Here is a 12193-nt window from a genome sequence, read left to right as displayed (position 1 = left end):
AAAAAAAAAAAAAAAAAAAAAAAAAAAAAACACGTAAATATGAAAAATGTTTGTTTTATTGATAATACAAGCAGCTAAAACTGTGGAAAAGTTAAAAGGTATTAGTTAACAAATGAATATAAAAGTATTGAGACTATAAGTTTGATATGAGAAGGTCTTGGAAGTGGATCCCAACGGCGATGTGATATACTATCAAGCGTATTTAAGATTGTATTTAATGCCCCGATCATTTTTACGTTTTGCTCTGACCATGTCAGGTCAGTGTTAACTATCTTCTCAGCAAATGATGGATCTATGAGTTCGGTCTAACTTTTTTTTTTAACTTGTAATGCCCTACTCTGAAATACAAATTTATGCTCTTATTCTTCATAGAATTTTTGTATAGTGCCCCATATACATCTAAAATTGTTATATAAACGGTCAGTTATTTTGCGTATGCCCTAGACCGGGCATGTCTATAACCTTTGTGGATCTATTGTCTTTCCCAGACTTTAGTGGTATCAGACCAGATTCTTGAACTGCGTCTAAAGTGAAATGACACCTGCCTCCAACACTGGAAACTATATATGTTTAGGATTTGTTGCTCTCGTGATAGTACGACCGTGTGTAACATTTGAATTAATAGGGAGATTACAAGATAAAATGACACAAAATCATGTCCCAAGCTAAGTGGTTCTTAAATAGATATCCTCGCTATCCTCGCTATTTTGTATTCTTCTTATTTTTCACTTATGCGTAAAAAGTTCTCTATCGTTTACTTCTTTTTAAGTTAATTCAATTGTTATTGTCTTTGATTTCCGATTCTCCGTTACTCGGTTAGATTTCGTGGTAATAAGTTTGCTCGAGACTTTTGTGGTAATCTTTATATCTTTATATATAAAGTAAGGTTTCCTCTCTCCTAGGCGCACCACGTCATCCGCCACGTCAGAAAGTTGTGCAAGGAGGAGCCAACACGTGTCCAGGTAAGTAAAACGTACCGTTTCATTTATTCATCACTGTCGTGGGCTTCGTTTTTTGAGATTGGGCTTTAGACTTGGAAAGTGTTTCGGGCCCGATGAAATGGATGTACCCCTAACCCTAATACATCCGCAAACGAGAAACAAGGAGGTCGTCTCTCCTCTTCATGCGACGGCGACCCAATACCCTCTGCACTTCTTCTCACCATTAAAGGCTTCGTCTTGATCACAAGGCTTCGTGTTTGATCACATTGATTCGCTCTCCCATTACGTTGCTTTGTTTCGATCTGATAAGGGTGATTTCTGTATAAATATGCGTGAGTAGTCATCTCCTTGATCTGAATTCCGACAAGTTCTCCTCCATAGTCGAGGCTAGGGTAAATATGAATCTGCTACTGTAAATGTGCAAGTTTCCTTCCTAAACATTCATCAGTTCATTCGATTTAATTAATCTCTTCTTCTTACAGGAACGTAAAAAGAGACAGCGACATGCTCCTCCTATGCTAAGGTAATTCGGTCGTACAAATTTTTTTTATCTCTTTAAAGTGTTGTGCTTTTAGCTTAAAGTTCTTTAATTGATGTTGTTCAGACTGCTCTTTGCTTTATTTTTTGGTTTGTTTGGCTATTAATTTTTTTGTCCAACATGATGAATTATAGAAAATTGTGAGTTCACGGATGAACCGTGTGAAAAGTTTGGTGATGGCCCATATATGTTTCACTTTTTTCAGCTTCAATCTATCTGTTGATATCTCAGTATCTGACTATGAAAGAATTTGAAGCTTCGAATTCATTTTTAAGACTCATGAGGTGGTGTCTGTAGATCATACGTGTGGTGGAAACCGGCTATGAAAAACTTCTACTTTGGCTACTATTAGTAATCTTCAGTGAGTGTGAATGCTTATAAAAAGAAACCTTCACTTGACTTAGCTCTTGGATTAAGAGATCCTTTGTGTATTTGTACATACAGTGTGATGATTGATTGCATTTGTTGAATTAAGGTTGCAGAGTGATTGACTGTTGATGGAATATTGGAGAGCTGGGAAAAGACTAAGCGGGTTATAATGGAAGCTTGGGAAGAAGAAGATAAAGATGCTTATGGTTGGATTAAAAAGGACTCGACAACTTGGATTGGTGACAATAGGTATGTCTTCGAGATCAATTCCTAAAGGACACAAGTTTTGAGACCTATATTGTCAAAACAACATGTCATATAGTCACAGTTTCATCTTCTCTTGCACTATACCTTCATAGATTTGATATATATTCTACTATATTTGCATATTATATTGAGGAGTTTCAGATGCATTGAAATTTGCTACCTCTAAGCTTTACATTGTTACCACACTGTAATGTATGAACTCGCTATTAATAGCTGAACTTGGTTAGTATGGGTGAGGAAATTGCAAGGCCTCTTTGTATAAGCGTTACTTCGTGAAATATCATGTGTAATCATGCCATCAGAAAGGATTTATGGTTTGAGCACATGTCGGTATAAGTATCACCAATAACTTCCTCTTTTTTTTTTGTAAACACACACCAATAACTTTCATATTTTTTTTCTCTATGTTACGTCTTCCGTTCTTATTTCTTCAGTTCCCTGGTAAATTAAAATTGCAAATTATTTCCAGTCTATTCACTATAAACCCATTAAATTCAAAATATATAGCAAAATCTACCTACTAAATTCATGGTCTAACTTTTTTCGCACCGAAATGGAAAGACAAAATTTAAATTGGTAGTCACTAACACATACACATTCTCCATAAAATATAAATATCATATATCCACAAAAATACATACAGTACAAAGAAAGGCATACAATATTCAGCTACCTGTTACTTAAGCTTCAACACTCATCATCATAGCAAGAAGACATTAAACAAGCAACGTCGTAGAATCATGAGCAATAAATTATTTGCTAAGCTACAAAAAGAATCAGTTAAAACTAAAAAAATATTAGCCATGTAAGAACACAAAACGTAGCAACCAGTATCAAATATTAATCCAAATTCGAGCTCGAACTCCTAAACAAAAAATTTAAAATGTTTGGTGCTTTATGGAAAACCATAACAATAAAAAAAATCAGTGCAGGCACAACAAACATGAAAAAAATTGAAACCACAAATAACTCATATCCCAACAAAAGATATACACAAAACAAAACATGTAAGTATTCAACTGTTAGCTCAAAATTTGCGTTGAGAACCCAATCTCTACAACTACAACCAAAAAAAAAAGTAGTAAAATAAATAGTTAAAATAGTTGTAAGACATTTATGAATATCAATTTAACTTTTAGTTTTAAAAAATCAAACTTTAAAATAAATATGTACTATTAATTTATTTAATCGTCCGCCCGTAGGGCGGGTTTGCTCTACTAAAGTATATAATGATACTATATGTTAATGAGATACGAAAACAACTACTAATAAAACTGGATCTTTTACTGTCGTACAATGTGACGACCGACAAGAAACATGGACATTGGGTTGGATAGCTATATTAGCTACATACTATCACGGACATTGTTTGATTCTTTCTGGCTAATAATACTCTTTTAGTTTTGTCAAAAAAAAAATAATACTCTTTTAGTTACTCTCTTTTTAAAATACAAAAATTTGAGTTATTATTATTATCCCACTAACCACGAACCCCTTTTGCAAATTGACTTTTTCTTATGATTTTGTAAATCTTTTGTATTATCTTCATAAATAAACTCATTAGCTTCCTAACAGTATTTTCAAAGATTCATCAGGAACATTCAACTCTTAGAAACCATGAATATGAATAATAAAATCTCGTCACTACATGGAGAAGTGGAAGCGCTTTTATGGAAAATGTAATGTATGACTCAATATTCGAAAAGTCATCGCTTTGAAACATATAGTAAAGATATCGATAGTTCAACCTCCGGAAAAATTGTTAGTTTTCTCAACAGAGCACAACTAATTTGTAAGATTGAAGCAAAACTTTGAGGAATTCTCTACCGCTTATGTCCCTTGAAGAGATAATTTAATGACGGACTTTTAGCTAAATATACGAGAACATTTTGTAGGAATTTTTTCTCGTTAATCGTTCTATTCTCGTCAAGTTATCCGTACCTACCCTAGTTTAGATAATCAAATGACTAGTTTAGATAATACAATAGTCATTTGATGTCAAAAAAGTTCTTAACAATGAAACTTGTATTAACTTTTATAATTTTGTACAGATGATCATTCCAAATAAATATTAGAAATTTAATGCCTTAAAAGTGTAATTTATATAAAAAAATACCCAATTTCTTGGGTTGAGTAAAGTACTCTTTATACATAAATTGAAAAGAATTTTCAGGGATACTATGGTTGGAATTAATTTAAGATTGGAGAAATTTCATGTTTACTATTTTTAAGGTATCAATATTCATCTTTACCATCACTAGAGATGTTAACAGAAGGCTTGTCCCGTTTAAGCCTGTGGCGGGGCGGGTTTGGGCCTAGGTATTCATGACCCGCAAAAAAACGGGCCTTACGGGACGGGGCTTGTTCGGTTCCGGGTTCAAAGCGGCACGACCCTCATTAACCGCCGGACGGCCCATAGAACCGCATCTGGAAGCTTCGTCGATTCCGTTGCTTTCTTCACCTGAAAACGACGTCCTGCAGCGGGGTGAGACACCCGCTCCAAACTTAGTTTCTTGTCGACGACTTTCGATAGCCGGAGCGACCAAGACGGAGCGAGGTCGGCAACCCGCGCACAATATCAAAAGACGAAGCAGACATTTGGAGCGACGTCGGCAACCCGCGCGCAATATCAAAAGACGAAGCAGACATTTGGAGCGACGTCTCGGAGCGAGGTGGCGTACCCACGCTGAAGCAGAGCGACCTGATGGGAGCGACCTCACGAACCCGCTCCCGGATCACTGTCTAGTTTAGCTTGCTTTGCGTAGATGATATAGTAAATTTGAACGAGAGATTTGTGTTTGTGTACTTGTATAAATATTTGGAAATTTGAAAAAAAAAAAAACAATAGTAACAAATTTGAAAAAATATATTAACAAATTTTTTAAAAAATAGACAAAATTTAGGAAACCCTAAAAATGTTATCTCTAGACAACGGCGTGAAAAAAAAACACAAAACTTGGGAGAGAGAGAGAGACCATGGGATCAAGGAGCGAGTTCGAAGATCAGTCGACGTTTGATCCACATTACTCCCCACCAAATACTGTGGACTGTGCCACTCAGGAAGTCTTAGCTACTCTTGCTGCAGCAGATGAGGTTGCTGATCGCTTCTCCGGAAGCTGGTGTAACTCGTGCTGATGGGAAGCAGCAAGGAAGCAGAAAAAGGCTTATCAGTCTTGTCGATGATACTGATGATTCTGATGTTGGAATCAGTCAACCAACCCAAAAAACCCAGACCAGTTTCGGAACAGCCACGGGGAAACCCATGTTGCAATCCACTATAGATGGTGGTGTTGGCTCGTCTGCACAGGCGTGTAGTAAGGAAAAGTCTGTTCCTATGATGTCGGTGATTCGTGGAGGGAGAAGAAAATCGCCTACTAAGTCGAAAAAGAAGAAGGTTTTGCCTACTCAGTCACAAAAGAAGAAGGAGAAGGTCGCAGAGGACATACCAGAGCTTGGTGATGAACTGGATGAAGAAGAGGTTGATGAGGATGAAATCGGCGAAGAAGAAAGGGAAGAGAGGCAAAGATCAGATGTCTGGAAAGATTTCAAAGTGGTCGAAAAAGCCAATGGAAAGTTGAAAGCGGCATGAAATCATTGCAAGAATGAGTATGCATGGCAATCTCACTCGCACGGAACCAGTGGGTTGAGAAGACACCAGTTCAAATGTAAAATGTATCCAAGGAATCGAGGAAGGCAACAACAACTCAACACCGAAGGGAAAGTGGTATCTCGCAAGTATGATCACACTGTGTTTATGCAGATGGTAGCTAAGACAATAGTCCATCATGATCTACCTTACTCGTACGTGGAATATGAAAGAGTGAGAGACACCTGGAAGTATTTGAATGCTGATGTCCAAACCATTTGTCGAAACACAGTGAGAGCAGATGTGTATAGACTATATGAAAGTGAGAGACACACACTCAAGAGGGAATTAGCGAGACTCCTTGGACGAGTCTCCTTCACGTCTGACTTGTGGACGTCCGTGAAATGAGAAGGATACATGTGTGTGACAGCACATTACATTGATCAGAATTGGAAGTTGAACAGTAAGATCCTGACGTTTTGTGCTCTACCACCACCACATATCGGTATGAGTATTGCGGTTCAACTCCTTGAGACACTGAAAGAGTGGAGAATTGATAAGAAGGTGTTCTCAGTCACATTAGATAATGCTACAAGTAATTACTCGATGCAGGACATTGTGAAGTCGCAGCTGAATTTGAATGATGATTTGTTGTGTGGAGGAGAGTTTTTCCATGTAAGATGTGCGGCTCACATACTTAATCTCATAGTGTAAGATGGGTTGAAGGTTATTGGAGACTTTTTGCAGAAAGTAAGAGATAGTGTTAAGTATGTATTAGGATCGGAAACACGTGAACAATTGTTCCAAAAATGTGTGGATGCTGCGGGTGTAGTAGAAAGTGGGTGGCTAATACTGGGCGTGTTGACGAGATGGAACTCAACTTACTATATGCTTGAAAGAGCCCTCAAGTACCGTAAAGCATTTGCTAAGTTGGAGACATTTGATAATAAGGGTTATAAATCAGCGCCCACAGCTGAGGAATGGACTAGAGCAGACAACATCTGCGATTTTTTGGGTCCTTTTGCTGTGATCACAAGCTTGATGTCTGGTTCGAATTACCCGACTGCAAACCTGTATTTCTATCAGGTTTGGTTGATCCATGATTGGCTTTGGAGAAATGAGGAAAGGACGATGAGATTGTCAGACACATGGTGCCACCGATGAAGGAGAAGTTTGAGAAATATTGGGATGAAGTTAGTGGTGTTTTTGCAATGGCAGCAGTCTTTGATCCACGGTTTAAGCTTTCACTTGTCGAATGTTGTTTAGAGAAGCTTGACATGAGTACACGTGATGCAAAGGTGAAGAACTTGTGTGAGAAGCTGAGTATTCTGTTTGAGACATACGACAAAAAATCGAAGAATAACTCACCTTCTACTGAGCCATGTGAGACTGTTTCGCAAAAAGCATGTGCAGCAGGATCAATGGGACTGTTTGGGAACTACAATGTGAGTGTTTTTCACTGAAATTCCTTCTGTTTATTTTTTTTTAAACTTTCATAGGATTTCTTGGCATTTTGCAAAGTCAGTGGCATTGTGAGTGGAAAGACACCTCTACAAGCTTATCTTGAAGAACCACCATTGGACATTACTAATTTCCAGAGCTTGGACATCCTCGATTGGTGGAAAGATAATGCGCATCGGTATGGTGACTTGGCTGCAATGGCATGTGATCTACTAAGTATTCCAATCACAACAGTGGCTTCTGAGTCCTCCTTCAGTATTGGATCGCGAGTTCTAAATAAATATAGGAGCCGTCTACTCCCAAAAAATGTGCAAGCTCTGATATGCACTAGGAATTGGATCAAGGGATATGAATCTTATGCACATGGTAAATATCTGACATTATATATTTTTTGTAAAATCCCATTATCCTTTATCCTAAGTGAATGAAGTTTCTGATATTTGCAGATGAAGAAATCAATGGTGATGGTGATGGTGAAGAAGAGAAATTACCAACATTTGAGTCCATTGTTGATGGGGAAGATGAAGATGAGTAGATTAGCAAGTTTGAAATGTTATCTTGATTTGGTGTTTTGCTTTGATTACAATTTCAGATTTCTTGTTTAAGTTGCATGGTTTTGTTTTGAAACTATGATTTGGACCATTTGTTTTTTTCTAAAATTTACTTTGGTTGAGACTTAGCAGTTGGTTATGTGCATTGCCTGGAGTGTATATGTCTAACTGTCTTCAAGAGTAAGCAGTTTTGAATTGGGACAATAACCAGTTGTAAGACTTCATGTCGTATGTCGGGACAGTAACCAGTTTTGTTGTGATCAGTTCTCATCTAAAACAAGCACTTGTAATAGAAAAAATAGACAGACTTCATAAACTTAAAAAAAAAAACTAAACTTCAAGAACAAGATCAATATATGTAAAATTTTGTTAAGCTCCAATAATAGATGCGTCATGTGTTCATGTATCTTCATTATGTGCACTTAGGTATGTAGTGGAGCAGCCTGCAGCGTCGAGCTGCACTCCTTTCGCGTCCAGCCCGCGGGACTGCTTGTAAGGCACTGTGCAATTGGGAGGTACGGGATTGGGCCGACCTTTTGGAGCCGCAGCCCGCGCGGGATGGGACCGCCAGGACCCGCGAGATGACGAGCCCGCGGCGGTTTGGGACGGGACGGGACTGACCAACCTGTTTGACATCCCTAACCATCAATATATGGACATTTTCAAAATTACATTATTCATTAAGTGACAAAAGACTCTTATACACGTGTTCTCTATATATATAATAAATAATTATTTAAATAAATAAATAAAGACTCTTATACACTTGTTCTCTATATATAATAAATAATTATTTAAATAAATAAATAAAAAATATTTTTTTATGTTTTTAAATTATACCTTTTCAAATTCGAAATTTTTATAATTTTTCTTTTTGATTTTTTTTTCAAATTTTTTTATTTTTCAGAATTTCTTTTTGAAAATCAAAAATTATGTTTGAAACTATTTTTCAAAATTTTATATATATTTTAAAAAGATTTATTTATATATTTTTTTTGTCAGCAACAAACAGACTCATATAGACTTTGTAAACCAAAATGGTAGCTCGGCAACGAGAGTTGCTTTCTTGCACTCCGTGCTAGACTGTCCGCCCTTAAATTATGCGTCCTCGGTATATGGATGAGCTATGAGTTGTGGAAACTTCTTTTTAGGATCTTGATATCTTCCAGATAACTTGCAAATGCGGATTATTCTTCGGGTTCAGAAACCATCTTTACCAACTGAGAACAATCCGTCGCAAATATAACCGTAAACTGTCTTAAATTTCATATACATTCCATTGCCCAAATGAGAGCTTCTACCTCATATATATTTATTAGAATCATAAATTTCACATTCCAAAAGCACTACCTCACCCCTCAACTCTAAACCATAAGTTTAGATTAGTTAACCCTAGATATATAAATATCTTTTATCTTTCATTAAAAGTGTTAGTAAAAATGGTTAGTATAAACATGAAAAATGGTACTATGAATATATTACTTGTGGCAATTTTCCCTTCGTGTCATAAAATATATGGTCAACGAGACATAAGTCTATATTCCTCACAAGCTCGTGTCCTTTTCTTCTTTCGTCACGTTCATTTCTAATCCTGACAGAGTTTAGAGAGAATTTTTAGCAGAAATGGCTAAACAGCTTAAATTAGTGGCTTTTCCCCCACAATATTACTTATGAAACAGTATATTTGGTGTAGTTTATATTGTTTTAAATTTACTTAATAGCTAAAATCAATGAATTTTGTACCCTTACTAGTTACTTTAAAACGTCAGACATGCTTGTATATGAAAATACATATGGTACAGGTGGAATAGTATTAATGTCGCCTAAAGTTTTCTAGTCCAGTATCACGTAAAAGCTGCTGCTTAGAAAGTAAACGAAATTTTGGTTTTTGCTTTTACTTTTCAGGTGCCTAGCGTGTGTGAAATTAGTAGTATTTGTTGATTAATGAGGTTGAACATTTTGTCATCGGATTGAAAAAGTGTCATAAACAGAAGATAAATGTAAGTTAAAAAGAAGTTTTTTTTTGTTTTTGAACTACGTTAAAAAGAAGTTACGGAAGAAATACGAAGGCATTTAAAAACTTGGCAAAACCAAGCCGACATGAATGATGAACCGAGCTACACGTCCAACGGTTGAATATAACTTGACCGCCGTGTAAGGGATTTACTTTATCGTCAACTATATAATTTTATTTATTTAATGGCTTATTGTATCTCTTGGTGCTCCGAATAAATAAAGGGACAGAAATTTTCAAAAAGAGAAGACAAATGATGGAAATTGAAATGTGTGGTATGAGGTGTTGAAAAAGAGAGACATATATTAAATTTTACTTCGAGTTTATTGACTTTTAAAGTATCATGTTTAAAAAAAAAAGTATCAACTTTTATGGAGCCATCCAAAATAGTTTTTGTTTTTGTCACCGTTTAGATACTACTAGTACAAAATATAATTATCTTTCTGATTTATATAAAAATGATACAAATAATACAAGTGATTCAAATTAAAACACTACACTTTTCAGTTTGGCGGAATAATATTGAGTATTTCAATTATATATAGTCTAAATAATTTACAAAAGAGTTCCACAGTCTTTCAACAGCAATCTTAAGATTAAAATTTATTTATACACAAAAATTTACATGGATAACTATAAATGATATATATTACTTCAAAGCTTATAATAAAATCAGCCAGCACTTCAAACATTCTTTCCACAGTTTTCCCACATATTAAATATTTGTATTTAAAAGTGAAAATATTAATATTAACATGAATATCATATCATTAAGAGTCGATCTGTTTATTAATAAATATATACTTTCTCCGTTTCGCAAAAAGTGTTATTTTGATATTTTTCACACATATTAAAAAATAAATAAAATATATTTTAATTATTATTAATTACATCTATTCAACCTGAGTATTTTTGGTAAATAAAATTATTTATAAAACTAATATATTTATAATTAATATTAAGCTAAAGCTGCAATAGAATTTTAAAGTGAACTTTTTGTGTAACAAAAAAGATAAAAATGACACTTACGAAAGGGAGTATTAACAAACATATATCTAAATAGTTGACAATATATATATATATATATATATATATATATATATATATATATTCTTAAACAGAAAAGATACTGAATTACATTTTATACATATTATCTAAATGTTCAAGAATAAAACAGAATTGACATTGAATTTTGAACAAGTAGTATAAAATGAAGCAAATAAAGAGATGTGTTATAAAGGCAGGACCGGCCCATCATCAATGCAATCTCCCAACATCTTTCTCTCTCAGCTACTGCAGCAAATTGCAAACTGGTCGATAGAAACGTATCTCTCTCTCTCTCTCCCTCCAACTATGTTTTGGTTGACAAAGAGAATAGGTGAGCAAGAAAATTCCTTTCTCAGTAGCTACTTGTTCGGTTTCTTTAATACTTATAATTTCATCCAGCAAGAAAACACTATAAAAAAATATATCTGTATCCTCACAACTTTTTAATATGTTTCTTCCTCAACTTTTGAATTTCCATTGAAAAAGTTCTTACCATTCTGTTCTCTAGTCTGTTATACAGAAAGGGTTTAGCTTATTCTATCCAAAAATCATGGGGATTTGCTTGAGTTCTCAGATTAAAGCTGAGAGTCCAAGTAACACAGGTACTTGCAGCCTCAAGCTTTCATTTACAATATAATAGAATAACAACTACTCATGCAAATGCTTGACTTGTAAACAAATATTTAATTCAGATTTTTGCTGCCAATTTTCAATACTAAGGTTAGGTTTTTAGTGGTTGAGGTGTAAGGTGACTTAACTTAAAAGTTAGGCTTAGTGTTTTGACAAAATAGTATTTTTTAAAGCTAACTAGATCCTGGGCGCGCGGGTATGAATTTTCAGTTTTTAATTATTTATTTTATTAAATGATGTATTTGTAAAATTCATTCATATTATATTCATTAAGTAAACATTTTTTTTTTGCATCTTAAACTATCTATTTTTTTACGAATGTGTGATATCATATAAAAAAATATAAAAAAATGAGTATACATAGTTAATTAGATAATTGTAAAAACATAAATTTTTCTTCCGTTTGCGATATCATATAAATAATGATCCGCCCAGTTAACAAAAATCATGATTTTTTTTATGTGTATTTTTTTTTTATTTTGACCATTTCCTTAAAACTATATTAAATTTCACATATTTTAATTAGAATATTTTTAATATCTTTACCTTTTTATTTGAAATACAATTCAATATTTTTAAAAAAATTATAACAAAATATTTAAAAAATATTTTTAGAATTTGTTTGAAAAATATGAAAATTACATTTTAAATTAAAATTATCCTAAAATATGATAAGTTTTGATGTAAACGAAAACTCAAATTATGTCAAAAATAATGATATTCAATGATAATAACAGTTTTAATAGATTATTTTTTAAAAAAATACATTTACAAAAATATTGTTTGAAA

The 12193-nt window shown here is 34.2% G+C and overlaps 1 protein-coding gene and 1 long non-coding RNA gene across 5 annotated transcripts in view; both read left to right on the top strand.

Annotated features, from left to right (window-relative positions):
- The first annotated feature begins 1092 nt into the window (after positions 1-1092).
- Positions 1093-2408, top strand: LOC106339562. The gene is made up of 3 exons (XR_001269181.1): positions 1093-1333; positions 1424-1464; positions 1955-2408. It is a non-coding gene; the product is annotated as an uncharacterized LOC106339562 (long non-coding RNA).
- Positions 2409-10963: 8555 nt separating this feature from the next.
- Positions 10964-12193, top strand: part of LOC106342182 (protein kinase APK1B, chloroplastic) — a 3675-nt gene continuing 2445 nt past the window's right edge. The window contains exons 1-2 of one of the 4 annotated variants that reach the window (XM_013781047.1): positions 10965-11105; positions 11295-11376. In XM_013781047.1, the coding sequence (XP_013636501.1) occupies positions 11325-11376 (52 nt within the window). In that variant the 5' untranslated portion in view covers positions 10965-11105; positions 11295-11324. Of the gene's footprint in view, positions 11106-11149; positions 11377-12193 lie in introns of those variants that run through there. The other 3 variants (XM_013781045.1, XM_013781043.1, XM_013781046.1) reach the window with 3 other exon arrangements.

Source organism: Brassica oleracea, chromosome C4 (assembly GCF_000695525.1).
Source record: "Brassica oleracea var. oleracea cultivar TO1000 chromosome C4, BOL, whole genome shotgun sequence".
NCBI lineage: Eukaryota > Viridiplantae > Streptophyta > Magnoliopsida > Brassicales > Brassicaceae > Brassica > Brassica oleracea.
Note: the sequence above shows the minus strand (reverse complement) of the source record. Positions and strands in the feature narration are given on the sequence as shown.